Source organism: Aethalodelphis obliquidens, unplaced genomic scaffold (genome assembly GCF_003676395.1).
Source record: "Aethalodelphis obliquidens isolate GAN/ISIS:26980383/991018 unplaced genomic scaffold, ASM367639v1 scaffold20, whole genome shotgun sequence".
Taxonomy (NCBI): domain Eukaryota; kingdom Metazoa; phylum Chordata; class Mammalia; order Artiodactyla; family Delphinidae; genus Aethalodelphis; species Aethalodelphis obliquidens.
This window is the reverse complement of record NW_020837964.1, coordinates 3,940,841-3,968,549: the sequence shown is the minus strand read 5'-3', so window position 1 is coordinate 3,968,549 and position 27,709 is coordinate 3,940,841. Positions and strand designations below refer to the sequence as shown.

The 27,709-nt window shown below is 52.7% G+C and overlaps 1 protein-coding gene and 1 long non-coding RNA gene across 2 annotated transcripts in view; one reads left to right on the top strand and one right to left on the bottom strand.

Moving 5' to 3' along the window:
* Positions 1-18,811, top strand: part of LOC113626995 (uncharacterized) — a 43,656-nt gene extending 24,845 nt beyond the window's left edge. The window contains exons 4-5 of the long non-coding RNA XR_003435383.1: positions 12,727-18,652; positions 18,767-18,811. This is a non-coding gene — a long non-coding RNA (uncharacterized LOC113626995). The remainder of the gene's footprint in view (positions 1-12,726; positions 18,653-18,766) is intronic.
* Positions 260-14,717, bottom strand: ZDHHC7 (zDHHC palmitoyltransferase 7). The gene is made up of 7 exons (XM_027119091.1): positions 14,626-14,717; positions 11,453-11,774; positions 4,991-5,115; positions 4,087-4,183; positions 3,567-3,648; positions 2,753-2,883; positions 260-2,128 (listed from the first exon to the last, which is right to left on the bottom strand). Exons 2-7 carry the CDS (start codon positions 11,765-11,767, stop codon positions 1,952-1,954), a joined length of 927 nt encoding a protein of 308 aa, XP_026974892.1. The 5' UTR covers positions 11,768-11,774; positions 14,626-14,717; the 3' UTR covers positions 260-1,951.
* Positions 18,812-27,709: the final 8,898 nt, after the last annotated feature.

The window sequence follows — 27,709 nt, the reverse complement described above, 5'->3', positions numbered from 1 at the left end:
GGCGACCTTTGGGAGAGCGGCTCACTTGTCCCCGGCGAGGATGGGGCTCTGGAAGCAGCAGGGGGGACCGCAGCGGCCCGGGTGCCGGTGTCAGAGCCGAGCACGCAAACACGCCAACGACCCACCAAGAACCGCGCCACTGAACAAAGGGCTGGAGAATGTCAACTGGTGGCTTTATTTCTTAAAAAAGTTACATTGAAAGAAGAGGTTGAAAAGTCAAGTATACTTGATTTGCACGTATTTGCCAAGTCTCACAGGATTCAACCACTTTGATAATTGTTTTTATTGATAACCAGGATATACATATGAAAAGCCTCACATTGAAGCCCAATACACACGTCCAACCCAGACGACAGATGCTGCAGAACAGTCTCGGGAAACCCATCAGTCTCCTGTTCTGTTAGTCCTCCGGCTGCAACTCGGCGCCCCCCCGTCACAGCCCACGTCCTGCAGTGACTGAGTCCATTTCACACCCGTCCCACAGCTCGCTTACTCAGCTAGACTGTTGTCCAATAGGCCCTTTGTGGTTCTGTGCCAGCAGTGGTAGAAACCCTGATCAGGACAGGGGACGGGTTAATGCAAACGAAAGCAAAACAGCTCACAGATGAGCAGAGAGGCGTGGAGACCAGGAGGGAGACGCCCACTCTTCTCAGCGTGGGACGTGGGCTCAGGGGACACCACCCCCCCCCCCCAAGACCTTGTCAGAGATGGCTTCCTCCTCAGTCCCGCGAAACACCGACAAACCAGGCAAGTTTAAGGCGAGTCCCCAGGGAGGGGAGCTGTTTGCTTTCTGGCATAATTTTAAGCTCTGCACCAAGGGTCCTATTTTATCGCTTGTGACGTGGGTAAAGAAACAAAATGATGCCCCAAAAAGGTAAAAACTGAAAAATCAAACAAGCTGTCGCCATCCTGAATAGTCTGCAAGCGAGGCCCACGGGGCCCAGGGGCTCCTGCCTCGCGGCCCCCTCACCTCGTCGGGGCCGCGTGCGCCTCCTGCAGGCCATCTGCGCGAGCATCAGGCTGCAGGTGCCAGGCCGCCACAGACGCTGCTCTCCTCTCACGGAGGGGCCGTTTACACGCTGCTTGTTTGGCCAGAACCAGACAGGTCAGTGCCAAAGCCCTCTCACGCACTCAAGATTTTTGTAAAAAAAATTAAAACAGGAGGGCAACAGAAGACCACACAGGAATGATTGTTCTTTGGATTGAGATATTCTCCAATATGCAATACATTCATAGTAAACCCCACGGGAGGGGGGACCCCGCGCAGCTCTCCCCTCTTCCCTGAAACGTCGGTTTCTAAAAAATAGCCTGTCTGTGGCACACGCCCATAACGTGTTATGTTGCCTGAACAACACGGCCCACTTTAAAACACACGTGCACGCACACACACAGACACACATGGACTTGCCCACAGGGTCAGGGCCCACCAGCCCCGGGCGGGGAGCGAACCTGCAGCCCTGATGCTCCGGGCAGCGCCTGCGGCTCCTGCATCCAGGCCCCTCCTGGACCGAGGCGGACCCTCAGGAATCACGGGGCCAGCGGGAGCTCCCCGAAGCCACCAGCCGCAGAACTCCTGGTCACTGGCTTGGCTCGTTTTCTTCATGAGTGAGAAAAGCAGCTCAGCGCACAGGATTTTAATAACCCGTGTAACAACCCACGAAACTTCTTAGAAAATGCCAAGTACGTTAACAGAACTCCTAACTGTGCAGGAAGATAATGACATTCGGCTTCTCCGCGCGGCCACGTCCTTTTGTTACTGGACGGTGACACGGATCAGAACGCCACCCAGTTAGTGTGGGAACTCCGCCATCTGTGACCGGAAACGTATAAACTCTGCTTGCTGCAAGCAACTGCTCTCCACTTGCCCTACTGGCCACAGATGAGCTGCTGATAACCCTTTCCGACCCCAAATAGATAAAGTCCGTGAACAAGTCCCAGCACGATGAGAGCCTCACACTGAGAACTCGGGGCCCCCTTTCCTAGGTCTCGTCTGCAGTCGCCTGAATCGGAAGCCGACGAAGGGGTTCATCCAGAGCAGCGAGGGGGGGCCCCCAAAGACGGACTTCATCCCTTCCCACCGCAGCCTCCGCTCCCACGTCGGCTTCTCACTCTTCAGCCTCTCAATCTCCTGCGGGAGAAAGAAAAGCAAGTGCGCGGCAGCGCCAGGAAAACCCGCAGCAGGTACGGGTCAGGCGAGCGGTGACAACAGGGGAAGCACCACCAGACTCACACGTCCCTCCCTCCGCACGTGGGAACGAGGCGTCGGGGTCAGCAGCGGGGGCTCTCTTGGCACCAGCCCCGCGGCCCCCGAGCACAGCCAGGCTGCAGCCACCAGCGGGGTGGACAGCCTAGGCAGCCTCAGAGGCAAAGGGGGAGCCAGCCCTCCGGGCCAGGATTGTCTTTTTTTCCACATACTATATTATTACAAATGCTGATGAAGCGCCTGCTCTGGGCCTTCAGTTCAAAGACATGAAGGCGACCAGCTCCCTGCAGCTGCCAGGGGGCGGGGCCTCCTAGAAACGGAATGTACCGGCTCTCCCCGCCTGGCTCTGTTGACTCTCACATCACAGGTACGCTGGAAACCCGAGCTGCTCGCAGCAAGGGGGGCGCGTGCAGTGATGCTGTCGCGGCCCCTCGGGGCTGCCCCGTCCACCTCCCGGGTAACGCGCGGGCCCCGCTGTCCACAGCAGTGCTGCCCGCCGACTCGTGCCCGCACGAAGGCCGCAGCAGACACAGCAGACGAGGAGCGTACCGTTTCATCATTGCATATGGAGTGGATCTGGGTGCCGAACATCACTGCGGTGAAAGTGAAAAACAGCAGACCCTCAAGGCACAGGAAGATCAGCAGGATCACAGTGACTGGAGGTGAGAAACCACTGCATTCTGTGAACGAGAAGAGCTGGCTGTGGCCGGACGTCGGAGCGCGGCGAGCGGCCCCGGCTCTGTGCCGCCCTCAGGCCGGCGTACACGGAGGAAGGAGCTCGTTTCAGGCACACCCGCTGTCCACCAGGGGCGGGAGGCAGCCCTGCCAGGCAAGAACCCACACCACCACTTCCTGGTCGGCAGGTGCGGAAGGTTCTGTGTTACCCCGCTTTCTACTGAGACTGTATTCATGTACAGCACTGCATACTAAGATACAGCAAAAGCCAGAAAAGATGAGAGTCGCGTGTGCCTACACCTGTGAGCAGGCCGCACACCCAAGGCCAGGGCCGCCCAGCTCGCGCCTGCCTGGCTACACTCGCGGGGCGACTCGTACTCAGCCATGCACGCTCGACCAGCCAGAGCACACACAGGCCTGCTGGGAACAATACGCATTCTCACCCAGTCTCAACAATCTGCAAAGTGCAGAAACTATTACTGACTAAGGAAGACCAAGTGTATGTATGTGGCTTCATTATAGCAAAATGGCAGTGTGAGAACTGTCCCCATACTCTTTTCTTAAAAAGCTCATTTAACTCCTAAAATAACCAAGACGATTTCCTTCGAAACTGGAGGATCCCTTCTTCCTCTGCCTCCCCTCTCCCCCCACAGCGTGCACGTGCAGGGGGGCCTGCACCTGCACTTACCAGTCCACTGCCCTCGGACGCAGGCGACGAACTGCAGCCCGCAGAGCACGAGCGCGTGCACGGACGCCAGCGCGATGTACATCTGCGGGGAGACACCCATTAGCCCATGCGAGGACGAAAGGCCGCTGAACCGTACGTTTACTCCTGATCTCATGGGTCAGTGAAAATGAGTGAGGGAAGGAGTAACAGCAGCAGCTGACATCCGCCTCGCCAGGACCACACTGGACCAAGCACAGAAATCCACATGGGGAAATACGTTCTACCACTTCAGCAAGAGCCTATTAACAACTGGGGTTCAAGGTATCTGGGAGAGAATTAAATCACAGTAAAACACCCAGAATAACACAAGCAACGTACACTCATCTGGTGGACTACTTCCTACCAGTGACAGCACAGGTATAATTTGAGTCCCAGAGAAGAGGCTGCAGGGCTGACGTCAGCATAAACTTACTCGCTCCAGGTAAGATTCCAGATAAAGAACTTAGTACAAGTCACTCACTCCATGAGTATCTTTACTCACAGTGAAGAGCACGAAAAATCTCTGATTCTTTTCTCCGACACAGTTGTTCACCCAGGGGCAGTGATGATCCATTTTCCGAATACATCTTTTGCAAATACTGAAAAGGAGCAGTTAGATTTTCACTATTCCACGCTCGGAGGAAACACCGCCCAATGAAGACAGTACTGGGAAGAAGCCACCCAGGGGGCCTCCTGCCCTGTGGAAGGGGTCGCTGCAGGGGCTGGGGCTCAGGCTGCACCTGCAAAGGGTTCCATCCAGTGGTGGGTGTTCACACTGCCTGGGGAAGGGGTCCCAGCAGCATTGGGTTCTCTGGCTGCACCGGGGAAGGGCTCCCTCCAGTGGTGGGCACTTGGACTGCACTATGAAGGGTGTCTGCAGATTGGGCACTCAACATGCCCTGGGGAAGCCGTGCCTGCAGTAGTGGGGGGCTCAGCCCCAAGTAAGGGGTTACAGCAGTGGTGGGTCTATGGCTGCTGGGGAAGCGGTCCCTCCAGTGGTGGGTACTCAGGCTTCCCTGGGGCAGGGATTCCAGCAGTGCTCGGTACTCTGGCTGCCCTGAGGAGAGGGTCCCTCAGTGGTGGGTGCTCGGGTTGCCTAAGGAAAGGGGTCCCCGTAAGGGTGGGTGTGGGTGAACAGACTGCCCTGGGGAAGAAATCCTTCAGCGTGGGCTCTGGCTGTGCCGGGGAAGGGGCCCCTCCAGTCGTGGGCACACGGGCTTCCCCGGGGCAGGGGTCCCAGCACTGGTGGATGCACTGGCTGCTGCAGATAAGGGGTCCCTGCAGTGCTGGGTGCTCTGGTTGCCCTGGCAAAGGTGTCCCTTCAGTAATGGGTACTCGGGTCACCCTGGGGAAGGGGTCCCTGCAGTGATGGGCACTCGGGTTCCCCTGGGGGAGGGCCGCCATACCTGCAGTGGTGGGCGCGCTCGGGCTTGATACAGCAGCACTTGGGGCATTTGTAGATCACCTCTCCAGGCTTCAGCTGCAAACTCTCCATGTATTCCTTAGTAGCATTCCCTTTGGGTACTGCCCCCTATGGTTTAATAACAGTGTATTTTAGCTGGGCGGAAGGAAACATCAGTGAATTTAGGAATTAGTCTTGGGTGTTATGTACCATGATATAATTTATCATGCTGTAGTTGCCACTTACTTTAATATGAAAAATAACTATTACTCAGGCAGGACCAGAAGTTTTATTTTTCATGAAAAATAACATGCTTTAAAATGAATTCAAAATATAGAGTGCGTCATCCTTCATAAGGTGAGTCACCTGGGTTTTTCAAACTTCATGCAGGACGTGCCAGAGGTGAGGTGTGTTTGGAAGCCACTCCAGCCCCAGGGCAGCTGGCGTCCCCAGGGTGCGCACACTTCCTGACACACAGGTTTCCTATCAGCGGCAGCAGGGAGTGCTGAACAAAGCAGTCTCAAAAAGGACTTTATCTTGTGTGTTTGAAGTTGCCAACCTCATCAGGAGCCGCCACACACGAGCCCCAAGCACCCCCCTCCCCCAGGCGTCCGGGCCCAGGGGCAGGAACAGCGGGGCTGTAAGAGTGTGTCTGCAGGAGCCCTGAGCGCTAGGGGAGCTTGAGAGGGACCAAGAATCTGGAAATGGGAGCAAGAGCCGGACAGCCCCGCACACGGGAGGGCAGCGGGCCCGAGTAGGCTGCAGAGGGGGAGGAATTGTTCTCTGGGCAGTGGAGACAGGCAGTGGAAATCACGTTTGGAAGATCATTCTGGGCACCATGGCCTGTGGACAAGGCCAGGACCCCGTTTCTGTGCCCCATGGAGCTTGTCCTTCACACAGAAATGCACGTTTCTGGAGAAGGAGCCCCACTGGGAGGGAGGAGTAGAGCAGGGGCGCAGTGACAGGAGAGCACGGGGAGACGGGGGCGCAGTGACAGGAGGGCACGGGGAGACGGGGGCGCAGTGACAGGAGGGCACGGGGAGACGGGGGCGCAGTGACAGGAGAGCACGGGGAGACGGGGGCGCAGTGACAGGAGGGCACGGGGAGACGGGGGTGCAGTGACAGGAGGGCACGGGGAGACGGCAGGCACACCACTGGCAGCAGGAGCTGCGCTGGAGCTCTTGAAAGCCCACTGTCTGGCTGCCCGAGCCAACCTCTGCAGGGCCAGGGCCGACACCCACATCTGCAAAACCCAGCAGGCACGTGTGGAGACCCAGGACCACTGGCTCCAAGGCCCCCGGGGAGCCGGAGAGGCGGCCCTGTCACGAGCAGGAGTGAGGTCCCACAACGTGCCCCGGGTTCAGGGGGCAGTACAGGAAGGGCTGCAGGCAAAATGGGAAGGTTCACTGCCCGACCCTACCCTGCAGCTGACTGCCCTCCAGATGGGCACCGGTCAGTCCCCCATCCTAACACAGGGAAGCTGCTGTGGTCAAGATCCTGGCCTTAACGTGCCACCTGTCTCCTTAATCTACAGTGTAAAAAAAGTTCAGGGTTTAAAGGTTCATTTTTGAGAATTCACATCAGAAGGTCAGGTCCAGCATTTTACTCAGTTTTCCCAACACCCTCTGGAGTCTTTCTGGTCCCTCAACCAAGCCAGGACCCCAGCCCGCCCCACGCCTGCCGCCAGCCCCGTGACACTGTGCTGACTTCAGGAGCTCCCACCTTGTACAGCCGCTCCTGGTGACAGCTCGGGTCACACGTTTCATACACGCTGCTTCCACAGTAAAACACGTGACCTGACACTTCTGCGGAGCACGGCACCCCACGCTGCCCGCTGGTTGGAGAGCGCTCCTGCGATGCTCACGGAGGACAGGTGTGCATCTCGAGGGGGCGACACGTCAGATAACACGTAACCACCAGCCCACGTGGAGATGAAGGCATCTTCTGGTCCTTCTTGCGGCTCAGAGCCCTGGGCAGGCAGCCCGTCTCCCACAGTGCCTCTCGATGACTCACCCAGGTCCCCGCGGCTGGCGATCTACACTTCGATTCCGTAGTCCGATGTGCTCTCGCAGGCCAGACGCGGAGCAGAAGGGTGGGCCCGGGTCCGCTCAGCACCGGGTCTCACCAGGTCACACCAGAGGAGCGCCCGCTTCCTCCGCACCAGTGGGCCCCTCTTCGCTCCATCAAAGAAACCTTCCGAACAGGTGAGGCACGTTCCTCAAGCTCGCGTTCGCCTTCGAACCATTTTCAGGGCATGTTTTTTCTAAGACGCATCTTGCGTGTTTCATCTGTGTCTCGCCAGGACTGTGCTCCCTGCCATAGCCACGCCTCCTACCCCAGCACGGCCCAGACGGCTCCCCTGTGGCACAGCGTCCTCTTGACAGCTTTTCCATTCGCTGCTGCTCTTGACAGCTTTTCCATTCGCTGCTGGTGCTGGCGCCCGACGTCTCACACCTGCACCCACCCACCTCTGATCCGCCCTGGAGAAGGAAACCAGGTGCCCACTCTTAGGAAGAGTGCTCCCAACCACGGCATACATATATCCAGGGAAGTTATGATTTGCAAAGCACATTTCCCCCCCATATCTTTCCATCTTGACGCCCTGGTTCCCTCCCTGTCACGCATCCTGGATCCCCAGGACCTGACCTAGGGGCACGGGAGTGTGGCGCTTCCCCTAGGTCTACCTGCTAATCCATGGGCAGCACAGGGGACGAGGAGCACGTTAAACCACGTACAGGGATATAAGCTGAAAACCCCAGAGCGGAAGGAGAAAAATGAGACACATCAACCAGTCACAAAGGATAGATCTTATTTGGATCCTGATTCAAACAAAAGAATATAAAAGGACTGAGACGACTGAGGAGATGTGGACTCTCACTGGACACAGTAAGGAATTCTTCAACCGCTCCACATGAGCCACTGACGTTGTAGCCATGCTTTTATAAAGAAGAGCCCTTCTGGGACTTCCCTGGTGGCTCAGTGGTTAAGAATCCGCCTGCCGATGCAGGGGTTGAGCCCTGGGCGGGAAGATCCCACATGCCGCGGAGCAACTGAGCCCGCGCGCCACAGCTACTAAAGCCTGCATGCCACAGCTACTGAGCCCACGTGCCACAACTACTGAAGCCCGCGCACCTAGAGCCCATGCTCTGCAACAAGAGAAGCCACCGCCATGAGAAGCCCGTGCACTGCAACGAAGAGTAGCCCCCGCTCGCCGCAACTAGAGAAAGCTCACGCGCAGCAACGAAGACGCAACGCAGCCAAGAATAAAAAATAAATTTATATTAAAAAAAAAAAGAGCCCTTTTTAAAGATACACACAGTTATTTACAAATAAAGTTTTATAATGTCTGAGATGTACTTCCAAATATTCTGGGGAGGGAAAGGGAGTAGGCGAGGATATCGCTGACACGAGATTGACCACGAGGTGATAAGCAAGGTTCATGACCCTCTTCTCTCCACTTCTGTGTATAATGAAATGTCTGTAAGAAGTTAACGAAAAAGCAAGGGCTTTGGCAACGGATAACTGTTCAAACCCCAGCTTTGCCTCTTGCCAGCTGTGGGTCTCACCTTCTAATGTGATGTACGCCCACCTCCGCAAGGTGCTGGTGGGTTAATGAACGCCCAAAGGCGTCCCAGGACGCCCGGAACAAAGGCGCCTTAGTGGGCCCTCGGCACACATCTGCTGCTAAGGCTGATGCTTGTAGAACAAGGCTGGGGACAGAGGAGAGCAGGCTCTGGGCGCGGGGCAGCGGGTGGCCTTGCACAGTCTCATGCTTCTGACACTGAGACTCGCCTCCAGAGGTGAGCTTGCCGCCTTGGGATCGATCAGCTCCCTGGTCCATCACATGTCAGAGACCCCAACTTCCTTTCTGCTCCCCCCTCAAAGTACCAATAACTTCTCAAGAAACAACCCAGGCCAGAGCCAATCCTAGCAAAGACTGACTGTTCCTAATGGCTTAGTAAAAGGACGTCCGGCAGAGAACTGGCCTCACCCGGGTGGCGTGACGGCTCTCGTTCAGCCCAGACTGGACCCCGTGTTGAAGGTGATCCTCAGAGAGGAGAAAGCAGCCGCCCCGAGGAAAGGACGGAGCAGACACCCGACCCCGCCGGCCACGCAGTCTCCCCCACACGGTGCGTCTGGACCCCAGCGCTCCCAATTCCCTCTGGTGCGTCTGGACCCAGCGCTCCCAATTCCCTCTGGTGCGTCTGGACCCAGCGCTCCCAATTCCCTCTGGTGCGTCTGGACCCAGCACTCCCAATTCCCTCTGGTGCGTCTGGACCCAGCGCTCCCAATTCCCTCTGGTGCGTCTGGACCCAGCGCTCCCAATTCCCTCTGGTGTGAGGGGCCACCGTCTTCACTAGGCGGCAGAGGGCCAGATGCCAGGAAGGACAGGGGTGCCTGGGGGCTCAGTTGGCCTCTCCCCTGCCTCCTTCCCGAGAGCTTCCCCACCCCAGTCCCAATGCCTGCCCGCGGCCAGACGCACCCCTGCCCTGGGCTCCTGACACCCCGCGGGGTGCCCTTGGTTCTATTCACACCGACTCCCGGTGGTTTCTGTAACTTGCCACTGGAGTCCTGACGTGTGGCATGGCGGAAGCAGTGACAGCCAGATGTCAAGACGGAGGACGTGAATGGACCGTCCTCCAAAGACCTACAAACGGCCGAGAAGCCCAGCATCGTTAGTCATCAGGGAAATGCAAATCAAAACACAATGGGGTACCACCTCACAGCCGTCAGGATGGCTCTCATCAAACACATGAACATCACCTGAGGAGGTGGAGAAGCAGGAACCCGTACACTGCTGGGGGGACTCTAACGCGCTGCAGCCGCCACGAAAAACCACCCTCAGCAGTTCAGCGTAGCGTGAACATATGACACGGTACTTCCACTCCTGGGTCTCTACCCAAGAGAAACGAAACATGGGTCCACACAAACCTGGTCCACAAGGGTTCACGGCAGAACTGTCCATAACAGCCAGAAAGTGGGAAGGACCCCGATGGCCACCAACTGACGATGGCTGTAAACAAAACGTGGCCCAACCCCACAGTGGAACAGTCTTCAGCCGTGAAGAGGAACGAAGCCCTGACAGTGCGCGGTGTGGGTGAGCCCTAGGAACTTCGCGCCGCGAAGGAAGCCAGACGTCAAGGCCATGTGTCCCTGTGTGATTCCATCTATGTGATCTGTCCAGAACAGGCCAGTCCAGAGACAGAAAGTACATCAGCAGTTGCCTGGCGCTGGGGGACCTGGGGGGGCGGGGCGGTGACAGCTAAGGGCTGCAGGGTTTCTTTTTCGGGTGATGAAAATGTCTCAAATGACTGCGGTGATGTGAATACATGAAAATTATCGAACAAAAGGGTGAATTTTGCGGAATGTGAATTAAATTTCAATTAAAAAATGCTTGCATCCAGGACTCACACCCTCCCCCACCTCACACTCCAGCCCTCAGCGCTTCCATCCAGCTTCTTGGCAGCGAAACAAGTGAAGCGAACACGCCCGGCGGGAGCAGAGGCAGCGCCCTACACACACCTGCTACACGACCCCCGGCTCTCGGGGCTTCCTGAAGAGCTGTGAGGCCTCTTCCCGCGGGAGAGGGGCTGTAGCAGGAGCGGGACCACGGGGGGAAGGACGCCTACACTGGTCAGAAGACACAAGCACTGTGATGAGAGGGGCCCAGCCGGGTAGCCCTCCCTCCCCCGGCCCCACCGGGCACACCGCAGCCTGGCACCTGGGCACCGACGTGGTGGCCTCCTCGCCGAAACGCCTACAAACGATGGACCCAGCCCCGTTTTCAACATGCAGGAAGATGGCTGACACTACCAGCTCTTCCTACAGCGAACTTAAAGATAATAGCTAACCTGCAGCCCAAAGAAGTTAAATTAGTTGCGTGTGATTCGTAAAGTGGTGAAACCTAGATGCCACATCGCTCAGCTTTCAGTCCATACTTCAGAGAAACAAAGTATTTAAACTAGAAGGGGGGACTTCCCTGGCGGTCCAGTGGCTAAGGCTCCGTGCTCCCAGTGCGGGGGGCGTGGGTTTGACCCCTGGTCCAGGAGCTGGATCCCATATGCCACAACTAAAGATCCCGCATGTCGCAACTAAAAAGATCCCGTAGGCCGCAACGAAGATCCCGCAAGCAGCAATAAAGATCCCACGCGCAGCGACTAAGACCCAGCACAGCCAAGTAAATAAATAAACATTAAAAAATAAAATAGGATTTCAGGCATTATTCAGTACACTTTCTTCATCTGAATAAACAGCTCAGTGTAATGTTTTCCATGAATATACCATGACATCACCTCTCTCTGGGCGCTGGGTTCTCTCCAGCGAAGCCACAAACAACGCCACCAGCCTGTATCCAGGAACTCGTGAACCCCGAGGCTGCGGGAGCATGAGGCCCTCCGCCCGGTGCCGCTGGTGCCTCCCCAGCCCAGACCCGGCCGAAAACCCCAGCGAGAGGGCAGGTACTCACGGGGTCGGTGAGCATGGTCCTCAAGTGAGAGGACAGGGCAAGCACCGCCAGGCAGTTAAAAATGACTCCATTGACCACGGAGTACCAGAAGTCTTTGGAAGGCAGCAGCATGACAAACGTCACCACGAAGTCCGCGTACACGACCAGTAGCCACGTCACGACAGCACAGATCATGCCACAGCCATCGCGGATGAACCAGACCCTGTCTGCCACGTCGGCCTCGGATGAAGAGGAGGAGGAAGAGTCGTAGTTGTCATTTTCGGTCAGGAGAGGATGGTGTTCGACATCCCGGAGCCGGTGTCCTGATGACGGCATGGTTTCCCTGGAGGGGCATGGGACACAACTGGTGAGGCTCCCGGGGACACACGGTCACCTGCGGCTGGCCCCAGCCACACTGCACAAGGACGACGCGGGGCAGGAGCTAGACACCCTTGGCACCCAGGCTCCAAGCCTGGGCAAGACGAGGCCTGGGGTACCACGGCCCCATCCACGGTGCCAAGGCCCGAGGGCCCGCAGCGCACACGTGCCAGCAGCTGACGAGAGGCTGACAGACAAGGGGCTCTTTCACTGCTCGTTTCCACACCGGCCCACGACCACAGAGCCCAGTTCTCGCCTGACTCTTCCCTGTTTCACTGAGTTCTTCACTCTCACTTCTCCCTCGTTTGAACTGTGACAACGTGCGACCATGTTTTTGAGGCAGTCTTCTTTAACTCTGTGCTGTTTCTAGAACGCCCTTCCTCTTTCAGTCTTTTAACAGTTTCCTTCACTTATCTGTTCTTTCGACAACTCTCCCATATTTCCTAATACCCGAGAACACACAGGGTCAGAAACTAAAGGAAAACTTACACTTTTCCTAGCAAACATTTTGCTGCTGCTTTAAACCTATAACCTCCTGTCATCAGTGTCTGATATGAGTAGAAATACTCATGATAAATAAAGAAAGGGAAACAGAGTCAGTTCATGTGGCCCTGTTGTTCGTGCAGGGGATAGAAAAACACTGATAGCACTTTATCAAACGACCCAAGGGCTTTCTCCACTCAGGCTCGGCTTCTTTCAAACAAGCACAGAGCAAGCGACTGTGGCCTCCCCAGCGTGGCGGGGGAGGAGGGATGAGAATGCTCTTGGGGCCGGGTCTGCTACAGCTGACGCACAGCATCCGCTCGGAATCCTGGCATTACTTCCTTCCTTAACTGTAACTGGAGCACGGGAACGATGAAAACATTACTGAATGAGTGAATCTGCTGGTGAGAGTTCCTTCTGCAAATATTTTGCAGGTTTCCCTCTCGATACAAAGATACTGACTAGTACAAGACAGCAAGGAAACTGTTCCCCGCAGCCTGCTCTTAGATCAGACAACAAGAGCTTTAAAATTACTGAAGTGAAGAAACTGAAGATAAGAATTTGGGCAGCCCCGAACCAGCCGTTCTTCAGCCAGCACACACTGGACCCGACGGCTGCCTTCCTGCTAAGGCCTCTGCCGCAGAGGCCACCCGCCCTGCAGCGCCCGAGGCTTCTCTCTGCCAAGCAAGTCATCCTGCAGAGGCAGTCCTCGTGCCTCTGAAGAGCACTCTGCAAAGGGACTCTGAACAGCAGACACGGCTATCTGGAGAGGGTGCTGGAGCGCGGTCCTGTCTACACCACTGTAAAGCCTGATGCCGCCAGGGGGCTGAGACTCTCTGGGAGGAGGACCGGCTCGGCAGCCCCACGGGCAGTGTGCTCAGCACTCCCTACCCTGAGAGGGCGTCCGTGTCTCAGCCCTGGGCTGGCTGTCAGCCCTCGTGGGAAAGGCCTGGCTCTTCTCTCCGGGCTCCCCATCGGGTGCCCGCACGCCCCTGGGCTCACGGCAAGCGCACATCTGTTTCCAGGCAGACGCAGCAACGTGAATTGGTCCCCGTCTCAGATCCAGAGAGAGGCCTAGTGATGGCCACGGAAGTTTTTTAGTGAATCATAAATGTTCATCAAAGCCTTAGCTGAAAAACTCCCCTGACCAGAATCCCTCTGCTCTATGGCTACTCCTCAGGTAAGACGCTTTCTAGGAGCAATGGGTGCCCGCCTGCTGGGCAGCGAGCAGTCGCAGGGGCCACGTGTCCAGAGACAGGCCAGCTTTTTGTCAGAGCACACTCGTGCAGCCCGAGTTCTGCCTAGAAATCAGGACCTGAGTCTTCTGGACGCCTGACCCAGTCCCGATTAACCTTCCCGGCTGAGGCACTGGTGACAGCAGCCGCAGGCCTCCCCCAGAGGGGCAGATGGCAGCTGTATTTGTGAGGAAGGGTGACTGCACACATACCAACCCCAGTGGGCGGGAAGGGACATTCCCAGAAGCACTTTAGGATACTGAGGCATCACGCCTGTGTGCTTCAGAGCTGAATTTGTAAAATCCACTAGAAGGCAAAGGGAGAACAATCTGGTGCCCAAAAGTCACTTCATTTGCAAGAAAGCAATCGGTGAACACGGCGAGGTTAGGCTGAACACATCCGGTTATCTGTCATCAAGAGCAGGCGCCTTCCGCTGAGTCACAGCACTTACACTTCATTAATGCAACAGGAAGGGAGGGGAGGAAATGAAGAAACAATTCCTTTACACTCAACTAATCTAAAAATGCTGGGAACACGAGCAAATGGCACGGCAACTGGCGATGCGAAGCCAGGGCGAGGGCACAGCCTCACTCTGTGCTGATACCCGTCACTGGTGACTGAATACTCTGCGTGATCACGTCTGAAAAAGACCTGAAAGCACTGTGCACTGACCGACGGTTTTTCTACTTTAATGTCCAGTTTAATGGGATGCTGTCTACACTCCGAACCTGAGCTGTTGATCGTCGTGTTAAATCAGGCCCCGTTTCCCAGAACGCTAAGAGCAACACTGCAGACGCCCATTATTGAAGGGACAACCACTCGAGCAAAACCCTTCCAGTGGTTTACATTTGAGAACTCCCCTCATCTTGTAGTACCTGCCAATACCTGATCAATTCCCTTCATGGAATCTTCCTCCAGGGACACACTCTCCTTTTAGCGTAGGTGGTAAGCAAACCCAAAGAATACGTGAAGAAAAAGATCTGCTTGTCACCATTAACCATCTGAACTGCCCGTATTTGCCTTTTCAAAGGTGTGCAAGTTAGTGTCAGCCGTTAGAGAGGAAACAGTGATTAGAGACCTAAGTAAGCAATCACTTACCTCACAAATTATTTTTAGACATCACTTGAACGTTTTGTGTCTTTTCTTCAGGATCTTAAGGTGCATACTGTCCTATGTGGTAGGATCTGAAAGATAATAAAATCTGATTAGAAAAGTTACTTATTTTATGACCAAGGCGCATATACTATTTCTCAGTGCATATGATCAACTTTGGGAGCACATGTAACCGATGTGACGCTTCCCACCTGAAGTTCCGTTGCTCAGAACCATCTTTAACTATGAAATCATGACTCCTCTAGGTTTTCGTTACTAGTAAACTGCTTGACAATCCTGAAAATTAAGTAATTTATTTTAAACCTGTCCATTTTACACTCTTGTTACTTTAGCCCTGGTCTTAAATACAAATCTCTAAGCCAAAATCCCTGAGAAAGAGCCCCAGGGATAATCCAGACCAAATCTGGTCAACCTGCATTTCAACAGGCAGCAAGTGTTCACCGTTCACCAGCCACAGCAGAGGAATTACAGAAAAGATGAGAGAGAAAGAGGTGAGAGGTGCACCAGGCCCCGCTGGGGGAGGGTGCCCCGGGGGAGGGGGCACAGTGCACGAAGGAGCGGGTGGAATGAGTGAGGGGCATCCCAGCCTGGCAGCGTCTCCCACTGGGTGGGCAAGCAGACGTAGCCTCCCTAGAAGCACTCATCTGGCCCAAGAAAAGAGGCTGGAAGACACCAAGAGGCGGCGTGTCCCCCTCCCAAAGAGGTCAGATTGCTGCCAGGTTTCCCTAAGACCAGGGCCACCAGAGGACAAAGGACCATGGACGCAGACGCTCCAAGCACACGCTCCTGGTACATCTCATCCTTAAATGTGAACCAAGAGCCAACAGATGTTCTGGAGAAAAGCTCAAACAGGTCTTATGGAAGAGCCCCAGAGAGAAAAGAGAGAAACCGGAATTTAGAGCAGGCATAATGCACAGAGAAGAAAACTTACGAAGAATTAAGAGGCTGCATTTGTGAGACAAAGGGGAACATTCTGAGAACTTCCTAGTTATTGAAAAATAAAAATATGATGGTAGAATTTTTTAATCTTACAAACAGGACTGGAAGAGAGAATGGGGAAATTTCCCAGAAAGGAGAACTAAACAACAAAGGGGAAGGGGGGAAGGATAAACTTGGAGTTTGGGATTAACATATACACACTATACAGAAAATAGATTAACCAACAAGGACCTCCTGTATAGCACAGGGAACTGTATTCGGTACCTTATGATAACCTATACTGGGAAAGAATCTGGAAAAGATTAGATATACATATATATAAAACTGAATCAGTCTGCTGTACACCTAAAACTAACACAACATTGTAAATCAGCTACAGTAAATCAGCAAAAAACAAACAAAAACAAGACAAAGACCTTAGGAGAGAAAATGAAATGAAATCAGAGGACCAATCCAGGAGGTCCATCTTCCAAACAACAGGTCTGGCAAAGGCACCCCGAACAAGACGTCCTTCCTCTGCACAGCTCCACTGCCACCCAGGCTGGCGGCCCCGTGTGCCTCGCAGCCTGTCCACTCTCTTTGCATCTGATATCCTTCCAACGTAACATTTTTCTCTCAGCAAACCCTCAGTTGGTGTCTGTTTTCTGAAACCAAGACCCCTGACTAGGACACCAGGGGGCTGGCGTGGAAGAGGGTGAGGGGACTCGGGGGTCGAGGGGTGGGCAGGGTAAGCTCCCCTGGTCTCCTCCCAGTAACTGGAGGCTGCTCGCTGCTTCCTGACCGGGAGTGCCCCCTCCGCCGGGCCCGGCTCTGCTGTCAGGCTCCCCTGCCCACCCGACCCTACAAGTCTCCTCAGGACCCGTCCTCCCTCCACAAGGACGTGGACAGCCTCCCCGCACCCGTCACCGCCACCCTGCACACCAAAGGTTCCCTAGCCTATCTGTGGCTCTGAGTCCCCTCTGAACTTCTCAGTAACAAATGTGGCCGTGAACCACAAGCTGCTTAAACTAACGGAGGTGACTTGTAAAATATGGCATTTATATATATATATATATATATATATATATATGGTAACTCTATTCAAATATCTATGCAGTAGCCAACAGCTTTAAACGCCAGGTAACGTGCTGAACCAGTAATGCCTGATTATGCCTAGTGATACTTTCAACTTTGCATTCACATTCATTTTGAGTATCTTCAAATGAGCTTATGTTAGCACTGTTTTAAAAGAAAACCAGCATTGCAAAACCCAGGACTGCCCATCGCAGTCCTCAGGTCTACAGCAGAATCTCTACAATGAGACCAAACCCCGTTACTTTTATAAATTTTTAAAAATAACCAAAATGGCAACCACGTCGGAAAGCGGCCTGGTACTTTCTCAGAGTTAAACCAACACCCTCCCTGTGCCTCGGCAATTCCACTTCTAGGTATTTACCTCAAGGTGAATATGAACACAAAACGTGTACAGAACTGTTCACAGCTGCTGCATTCATTAAGTCACCAAAGCAGAACAACCCAAACACCCCTCACCAGGAGATGAATCAACAAACCACAGTATATTCATACAAGGGGGACTGCGGACGGATACAGGCCACCGTGTGGATACATCTCAAAAAATCACGCCAAGTGAAAAACACAGTATGTACAGTAGGAGTCCATCTGCATGGCACTCTGAACCAGGCGAAGCTAATTTATTTTGAAAGAAATCAGAACGGGGTTGGAGCACAAGAGGGAATGACGGAGAGTCCAAGGTAACTTTCTGAGTTGACGGAAAGGGCAGCAGGCGACACAGGCACACGCACTGTCAAACCAAATTCAATGAACTGTTAAAATTATACACTTAAAATTGTGCATTTCACTGTACGTTAACTATGCCTCAGTTAAAAAATGAACAGGAGAAAGAATAACCAGCACAGGTACACGTGCAGGTGTAAAAGGGTGTGGTAACAGCCAGGTTCTAAGTGCTGCTGAACCCGTTCTCGCCCTACAGATGCTGCCTTCCGAGCCAGACCCTGTCACAGTTTACTTTTAACAGTATCTTCGGGCAAGTGTCTTAAACTCTTCCCCTCACTTTTTTCCCCGTGTCTATAAACAGAAGATGCATTTCTCATAAACAAACTGAAGACAAGTAAACAAAAGACGTCAATATACTTTGGTGATCAGTTGCTACAAAAAAGAATGAAGATCCAATGATTTTCACTGTTGCAATAAAAGGAAATGTCCACCCTAGAGTCTGGTATTCACGTGCATGTTAAACACTGCTTAAACTCATCACTGTTTTACTATTCATACGCCCACTGCTGACCTATAAGAAACAGGAATAAGCACATCTCTGCTTCAGGCACAGAAGCAGCGTGTGAGGCAAACACAGGCCGTGAGATGTGCTGAATTCAAACGTGGGGGCGGGGCCTCTAAGCTGCAGACTCCATGTGAGGCCCAAGGATGCTCAACCTCGGACAGGCCCTCAGCCCACGAGGGCTCATGGGAGAGAGAGGCGGGGACCAGCCTGGTAAACAACGTGCTCGGTGTTATCCCCAGTGGCAGGCAGAGGGCGATGACGGAGAGAGATGACAATCGCTTATCCTGTCCAGAGGAACCAGAAAAGTGTCGGTTAGGACGACAGCAGGAGTGGGCCCACAGGACAGGCAAGATCGCACAGGAGAGGACAGTGCGGGAGGCACAGAGGCTGGAAGGGGAATCCGCCGGCTGCAGGGCCCTGGGCTCAGCGCGAGGGAGGGCGGGAAGGCAGGGAAGGGGAGGCCAGGGCCCTGAAATTCTGTACGTCATTCTGCTGCAAAGGGAGACTGGAACTTCGGTCAACAGACAAATGTTTTAGAAAGATAACTGGTGACAAACTAAGATTAGGATGGAAGGAGGAAGACGGGCAGCCGGGAGGCGGCTGCCATGCCCCCGAGCAGAGCTGACAGACGCAGGGCCAGCAGGGGAGCGGGGCCTGCAGGGGACGAGCAGGGACTGGGAGCAGGAAGGCTGGCTGGAGCAGACAGCACACCAAGGGGCCGCGACCTTCTCCCAGCAGTGCCGGTAAAGAGCCAAGAAGCTTGCAGACTGGGTGGTGAGCAAACTAAAGAAGCACATTTGTTTAAATGTGGTTAAGTCAAGGACATACGTAGCTGGAAGGAAAAAACAATTTTTCAATTCCCCCTCTTACGTATTATCTCATTTAAAGCTACAATGGGGCTTCCCTGGTGGCGCAGTGGTTGGGAATCTGCCTGCCAGTGCAGGAGACACGGGTTCGAGCCCCGGTCCGGGAAGATCCCACATGCCGCGGAGCAACTACGCCCGTGCGCCACAACTACTGAGCCTGCGCTCTAGAGCCCACGCTCCGCAACGAGAAGCCACGACGGTGAGAAGCCCGCGCACCACAACAAAGAGCAGCCCCCGCTCTCTGCCACTAGAGAAAGCCTGTGTGCAGCAACGAAGACCCAGTGCAGCCAAAAATAAATTAATTAAAAAAAATAATAGAGCTACGATGAACCTCTCAACAAGACAGAATTCTATTTGTTGTGTAAGCTGACTTCACCCTCACTGGCTCCCAATAAATAGAATTAACGTGGCTTCTGTAACGAATTTTAATTTGTGTAACAAATGATTGCTTTGTCCAAGTATTTAATTGATGTGATACCTTGTTTTCATTTTATATAAAACCCTTTATACTGTTCCAATAAATATCTTTATTAGTAAAAATAATAATAATAAATAAAACAAGAGGACGGGACCAAGATGGCGGAGGAGTAGGACGAGGCGCTCACCTCCTCCCACAGGAACGTGGAAAGCACATCTGCAGGTGGACGGCTCCCACAGAACAGCTCCTGAGCGCAGGCACAAGACCTCAGACTTCCCGAAGGGCAAGAAAACCTCCAGCTAACCTGGTAGAACAAAAGGAAAAAGAAAAAGAAAGGAATGTAGACGGGGCCTGCGCCCCAGGCAGGGAGCTGTGGAGATCAGCCTGGACAGGCGGCGAGCGTCGGAGCCTAGCAGGAGAGCACAGGAACCCGTCTGCGGAGGGCAGCACAGAGAGCAGCCTGAACGGAAGGTCGGCGCCGCCACCCTGCGCTCCCCAGCCTCAGACGCTCATCCGTCAGTGCTGAAGCTCAGGCTTCGGAGGTCAGACCCAGGGAGAGGCCCGGGGCGGGATGCACGGAGACAGCTGAAGAGGCTGGACTGTGGCAACTGAGGGTGTGCTCGGAAGAAGCCGGGGCCTGTCAGAGAGCCAAGGCGCCGTACTGAGGGGTGCACGAGGAGAGGGGAGGGACCACCGTAAGAGCTTCTTTCCTTACGAGCGCTCCCAGGCAACAGGACACTGCCTACAGGAGCTCTGGGGGCGGGCGCGAGTCGCTGCCGCCATCGTGGGCTCCAGAGGCAGGCACAGGCCACCGCTACGAGACCTGCGAGCAGTCGCCAAGTGCTGCCCCCGCCCTCCCAGCAGCGCACAAGGGCGGCTGCACCTGCACACCCCGTATCAAGGGAATAAAAGCCAGCAGGTGCTGAGGAAACAGACAGCAAGCGTCCAAACTAACAGCAGCCCCTCGATTCTGGAAAAGATGGCGGAGTAGAAGGATCGAGCTCACCTCCTCTCACGAAAACAGCAACATCACAACGAACTGCTGAACAATCATCGACAAAAAAGACTGAAACCTACCAAAAAAGATATTTTACATTCAAAGACAAAAGAGGAGTCACAATGAGACGGTAGGCGAGGTGCTTTCGTGCCAAGATAATGAACAAAATGGCAATAAGAACATACATATAATTACCTAAAATTTAATGGGATTCGTAATGGATACAAAAACAAGACCCGTATATATGCTGTCTACAAAAGACCCACTTCAGACTCAGAGTCATGTGCAGACTGCAAGTGAGGCGATGGAAAAACGTATTCCATGCAAATGGAAATCAAAAGAAAGCTGGAGTAGCAATACTCTTAGCAGACAAAACAGACTTTAAAATAAAGACTGTTACAAGAGACAAAGAAGGACACTACATAATGAACAAGGGATCAATCCAAGAAGATATAACAATTGTAAATATATATGCACCCAACACAGGAGCATCTCGATATATAAGGCAAATGCTAACAGCCATAAAAGGAGAAATCGAGAGTAACACAATAATAGTGGGGAAATTTAACACCCCACTTACATCAATGGATAGATAATTCAGATAGAAAATCAATAAGGAAACACAGGCCTTAAATGACCATGAAACCAGATAGACTTAATTGATATTTATAGAACATTCCATACAAAAGAAGCAAAATACACTTTCTTCTCAAGTGCACATGAAACATTCTCCAGGACAGATCATACCTTGGGCCACAAATCAAGCCTCAGTAAATTTAAGAAAACTGAAATCATATCAAGCATCTTTCCGACCACAGTGCTATGAGATGAGAAATCAATTCGGGGGACCTCCCTGGTGGCACAGTGGTTAAGACTCTGTGCTCCCAAAGCAGGAGACCCAGGTTCGATCCCTAGTCCAGGAACTAGATCCCACATGCATGCTGCAACTAAGAGTCCGCATGCCACAGCTAAGGACCTGATGCAATCTAATAAATAATCAAATATTTAAAAATAAATAAATAAATATTTATTTGTTTATTTTTGGCCGTGTCCGGTCTTCGTTGCTGCACTTGGACTTTCTCTAGTTGCGGCGAGCGGGGGCTACTCTTCATTGCAGTGCACGGGCTTCTCACTGCAGTGGCTTCTCTTTGTTGTGGAGCATGGGCTCTAGGTGCGTGGGCTTCAGTAGTTGTGGCACGTGGGCCCAGTAGTTGTGGCTTATGGGCTCTAGAGTGCAGGCTCAGTAGTTGTGGTGCACAGGCTTATCTGCTCCACGGCATGTGGGATCTTCCCGGACCAGGGCTTGAACCTGTGTCCCCTGCATTGGCAGGCAGATTCTTAACCACTGCGCCACCAGGGAAGTCCCAATAAAAAGAAAGAAAGGAAGAAAGAAAGAAAGAGAGGAAGGAAGGAAGGAAGGAAGAAAGAGAGAGAGAAACAGAGAGAGAAAGAAAGAGAGAAAGAAAGAAAGAAAAAGAAAGAGAAAGGAAGGGAGGGAGGGAGGAAGGAAGGAAGGAAGGGAGGTAGGTCAGTTCGGGGGGAAAAAAAACCACAAATACACGAAGGCTAAACAATATGTTACTAAACAACCAACGGATCACTGACGATATCAGAGAGAAATTCAAAAAATACCTAGAGATAAATGACAACAAAAACAAGATGATCCAGAACCTGTGGGACACAGCAAAAGCAGTTCTAAGAGGGAAGGTGAGAGCAATACAGTTTTACCTCAGGAAACAAGAAAAATCTCAAACAACTTAAACTTACACCTAAAGCAACTAGAGAGAAAGAACAAACAAAACCCAGTTAGTAGAAGGAAAGAAATCATAGGGGCTTCCCTGGTGGTGCAGTGGTTAAGAATCCGCCTGCCAATGCAGGGAACATGGGTTCGAGCCCTGCTCCAGGAAGATCCCACATGCTGCAGAGCGACTAAGCCTGTGCGCAATGAAAGCAATGAAGACCCAACGTAGCCAAAAATAAAAATAAATAAAAGAAAATAAGTAAATTTAAAAAAAAAAGAAAAGCTATGATGAACCTAAAGAAGGACTTGGTCTCCCTATTTTACAGATGAGCCACCCCGGACCCCCAGTTAGTCTGGGACCTCCACACAAGTCCCACCACGCTGCTTCTCGGTTTGAACAGGCCACACTTTTAAAAAGCCTAGGACAGCCCCAAAGAGATGTAACGGAGAGAGACTGAGGACGATATGCCTAGTTAAGCCAACTAAACAATCAGATTAAGAAACTATAAACCAAGAGGTCCTGGCATGGTTGCTTTTTTCTTTCTCATTTTATGGTTATTTGAGCTTTTCCTGCAACTACAAAAGCAACATAGGCTCATTTTTTCTGTTTTTAAAGAATAAGGGTCCCAGTCTGCAGACACAGGGGCTGACAGAGCAGAGGGACCCTTCTCCCCTAGGCGGGGGAGGGTGGGGGAGAGGGTACAGAGAAGATGGACGACGCGGAGCTAAAGCAGATCCCACCCCACACGCTGTTGTGAGCGGCAGGAGGTGGGCTGTGGGCGCTGGAAGTGGAGAAAAGCTGAGGACGGCGACTGAGACTGGCAAAAGGCAGGCGGGTAGGGGAGGTGGCAAGAGAGAGCTGAAACTCAGCACCGTGGCCCAGACAGCGCTGGAACCCCGGTTCCCAATAAACGCCACAACAGCCAGGCCTTTCATCCAAAAGTGCAGCCTGGACCCAAAGCCCTACAGGGGGTTGGGGGTTCGCCATGGAGGGCAGGACGAAGGGGAGCAGCCTGCGAAGCCAGGTGACAGGAAACTGCAAGGGACTGGAGGTCCTGAGGCCTGGAGGATGTGCAAGGGAGTCAGGTTGGCAGAGGGAGGTGTGTGTGTGTGTGTGTGTGTGTGTGTGATTTATCCTCTTCAATGGTACATTTTCCATCATTTAGTCTAAATTTCATTCTTTCAATTTCTTGATATTCTCTCAACTTAGTATGATGTAAGATACATAAGTATGACCAAAAAATAAGCCTGCAAGGTGGAATTTTAAGAACTCAGAGGAGAAAAAAAAAATGTTTCTTTTAATTAAAAAAAAAAAAAAAGTTTCTTGGGCTTCCCTGGTGGCGCAGTGGTTGAGAGTCTGCCTGCCGATGCAGGGGACACGGGTTCGTGCCCCGGTCTGGGAAGATCCCACATGCCGCGGAGCGGCTGGGCCCGTGAGCCATGGCCGCTAAGCCTGCGTGTCCGGAGCCTGTGCTCCGCAACGGGAGAGGCCACAGCAGTGAGAGGCCCGCGTACCGCAAAAAACCAAAAAAGAATGGAGCATTCAGAGAGCCTACCCCAGTGCCTTGGCTCCAGTGCATTCAGTGCCACTGCAATTATGTTCTTGTAAATGTTCTTTCCATCACTCTGCAGTCATGAAAGATTTAGTTTGTGCTTTCAAACCAGACCAGTAATGTATGCCATACGAACCAGTATCTTCTTCTCAAATTACTGAATCTGAAGAACAGAATATTAACCTTTAAGGGAAAAAACCAATGGAATATTAAGTGAACAAAAGCCAGGTCTCAATAATGTGCTGGCACACTGTCCACACCGTGAACAGTAAACTTATGTAACCTTTCCAGAAAGGTCTTTCAAACTAAAACAAAACAGGGCAAACTGAGAAACACACAAGGAGCCAAGGCTCTGGGAGAGGAAAGCCAACCTCACGGGGGTGGGGAGGGGACGACACTGGGCTCTTCCCCATCCCGGCAGCCACTCTTCAGCCTCCTGCCAGGTCCTTCTCCTCCACAGACGTGGAACTGTGGCGGTGCCTGGGCTGGGTCCTGGGTTGTCCTCTTTAGCTACATGCTCTCTGAATAATCTCCCAGGATCTCAGGCCCATGTAGTCAGAAAAGATGCCCCTGGGAAGCTGCCAAGCGTAGTGCGTTACTGGGCACTCAGTCCGTCACTCAGCAACTCCACGGCAGGGTCAAAGCAGAAACCCCTCCACCCACCAAAACCTCCTGAGCCTACCTTCTCGTCTCCATAAATGGTGCCAAGGTCAAAAGCCAGGACACACCCTTCATTCCACTCTTTTCCCAACCTCCCCACACCTAACCCATCAGCAGGTCCTGCGGGCTGGACTTCCAACACCGACCCAGATGAAGGCTGCCCTGCCCGGGCAGCACAAACCAGCACTCCGTTTCCACACTCACTGCCTCTGTGCGCCCATAACCCACTCCCCGATCAGCACCCAGGCCCAGCTTTTACAGATGTAAGTCGGGTCCTGCCACTCCCTTACCTATTAAAACCAGCCAATTGCTGCCTCTGTGGTTAGAATAAAACCCAAGGCCACCCTGTGGCTACACAGCCCTACCCGGCCCGGAGCCTGTGGACCGCACCTCTTACCTCCCCTCCCACCCGGGCTGTCTCGTTCCTCTATCATCACCGCAACAGAATGTTCTCGTAATATCCCCAGCACACCCCGAACTCCGCAAACCCTTGTTCAGTGAAAGAAGGAAAAGCAAAAACAAACCCCACAGGAACCGGAAAGGAGTAAGAAAGAGGGTCAAAGTGGGAGGCCTGGGGTGGGGTGGGATGGGATGGGGTCAGACGGTCCGGGGAGCTGAAGGGGGAGAAACGTGGACGGGTTAAGGGGGGAAAAGGAGAAGGGGAGGAAGGAGAGAGACCCACGCTGGCAGGGCTTTTTCTGGGTGTGTCACTGGGAGCACACAGGCTGCACGAGGCAGCCTCAAAGGCACGTGTACACAAATGCCAAAGCTTCCACCTTTATCCCCATACCAGAGCCACAGCCGGAAAGTCAAATGGAGGAGCTATTTTTAATCCCAACATGGTAACTAAATCCTCAAGAATTCCAAAGCCAGAGACAAAAAGAACCCCAGAGTCCCCAAACCCTTCAAGTGTCCCGTCCCAGGGAAAAGCTGAGCCTGAACCAAGCTGGTGAATCCCCGCCTCTTTCCTTATCTTCCTAAATGGGGTTTCTTTGTTTAATAGGAAATGAACTTTTGTAACATCAAACCTGCAACACGAGGCCCATCTGACCCGCTCACAGTGAACCTAGCTCTCAGATGCAAGTTAACGACAATGTAAGATACTGGAATGTGAAAGGACAGGCCAGTTACTGAACATCTGCCATGGGTCAGGACCTTTGTATACATCACGACGGTGAACCCTGCCACTACCCTAAAAACGAGGTGCTCGCTAAGGGATGAGGAAATCGCGCCCTCGAGCTGCAGTACCCTGCCCAAGCTCACGGCCAGCAAAGTGTGGAGTCGGGGCTGTTCCGACTCCAAAGCCCACGCTCTTCCATGAAAACACGCCATCTCCCTGAGCACGTGGTTTCAGAAAACATGTTCCGTAACGTGGACACTGAATCTGGGAAATACGGACCGTTAAGAATTCAAAACGCCCCGACCAGAAATACTGTAAGAGCCTGTCTCAAGAGAAACTGGAAGCTTCTCTATCCTGCCTGCCCCTGCTTATTACTAGGTCTGCAAACGCACTGCGCCCTGTCCCAGAATGACCCAAACCACCAGCTTAACACAGAGCTGGCCTCTCCTTCCATTTACTGATAACACTCCTCACACAGCCAGTATTTACTAAGCACCTTTTTTTTTTTTTTTAATGTTGAGCCTTCTTTTAATTTATTTATTTTTATTTTTGGCTGTGTTGGGTCTTCGTTTCAGTGTGAGGGCTTTCTCCAGTTGCGGCAAGCGGGGGCCACTCTTCATCGCGGTGCGCGGGCCTCTCACTGTCGCGGCCTCTCCTGTTGCGGAGCACAGGCTCCAAATGCGCAGGCTCAGTAGTTGTGGCTCACGGGCCCAGCTGCTCTGCGGCACGTGGGATCCTCCCAGACCAGGGCTCGAACCCGTGTCCCCTGCATTAGCAGGCAGATTCTCAACCACTGCACTACCAGGGAAGCACTACTAAGCACCTTTTAACCTCTGGACACAAGGCCTCTTCTTCCCTCATTCCTACATGCTGCCCACGCTTCCTGCTTACAGCTCTGACCGTTCCCTTCCCACTTTTCTCACAACCCAAGCTTAGGCACCCTCACTTCTGGCTGTACCTCTGTAGAACCCTAACCAACAGAGGTGCCAAACCTTGGGACCATGGCATTCAAGGCACCACTGAATCTGGCTCCCCTGCCCTTCCAGGCTCTTCCACGCAGCGTTCATCCTGCTTCCCCTGCCGGGCCTGTTCACACCTCTGTGCTTCTGCTCCCGCTGTTTCCTCCAATTAGACTCTCGCTCTCTGCCTATTAACCACGCACCCACTATGTACAAACCACTGCAGGGTAAGTGTTTTCAAAACTGTGAGGTGCTGTACCAATATAAGGCATTATCTTGGCCCCATGAAGAGTCTGGATTTATTAGACAATTATTAAAATTCTACTAGAGGTTTTTCAAGAATAGAATGAACTAGTAAGCAAAACAAGAATATGTCTGTAGATAGAGGCAAAGAAGTGAGTGAAAGAGAAAAAAAATCAGAGGCAAGTGAGAGTAAGTGACTAAATGCCATCCCCTAACAGGCAGACCAAAGTACAGACACATGTTAAACTGGAAAGGAGGCGTTTTCTCCTCCTCAGAGGCAAGGGGAAGAAAAAGACTGATGGGCATTCAGAGATATCTCAGCTGGAATGGAGTCAAAGTTGAGAGAACTCTCCCAGCAGCCTCTGCTCTATGATCTATAAGGGAGAGTCCTCTGTCAATGGTAAAGCAAAAAAAGTGTGTGTGTATATATATAATATAGATACACATATATACATAATTTTAAGTGAGGTATAGTTGATTTACAATATATGTTTCAGGTGTATGACATTCACAATTTTTAAAGGTTATATTCCATTTATGCTGCAACTAAGGAGCCCTGGAGCCACAACTAAGGAGCCTGCCTGCCACAACTGAGGAGCCCACATGCTGCAACTAAAGAGCCAATGAGCTGCAACTAAGGAGCCCGCCTGCCACAACTGAGACCCGGTGCAACAAAGCAAATAAATAAAAAAACTTAAAAATTGGCTGTATTCCCTGAGTTTTACAATATATCCTTGGAGCGTATTTATTAACGATGGTTTGTACCTCTTAATCCCCCACCCCATCTTGCCCCTCCCCTTCCCTCTGCCCACTGGTAACCACTGGTTTGTTCTATAGCTGTGAGTCTGCATCTCTTTTTAAAAAGTATATTTTTAAGGAAGGTACCATGAATGAAGGAAGGATGCTGTGTAATAAAGAATCTAACCACGCTCAAATGAAGGTCTGGGCTTTATCATCGGCTGACCATCTGATTTAGGGTGGGGACTGGCCACACCAGAAAGACCAACGTGATTTAGGGTGGGGCTCTGGGTCACGCAGTATCAGCTGACCTGGAAACTGAGATCAACCTTGTGGGCCGTCAATCAATCAATCGTTTATGCCCATGTCACAGAACCCCAATAAAGACTGCAAACACCAAGGCTCAGGTGAGCATCCCTGGTTGGCAATACCTGGCGCAGTGTCTCGTGTCAACACCAGTTACGCACCACGTTCCAGCTCCTTGGGGAGAGGACAATGGAAGCTCCGTGTTCGGTGCAGCCCCAGATCCTGTCCTG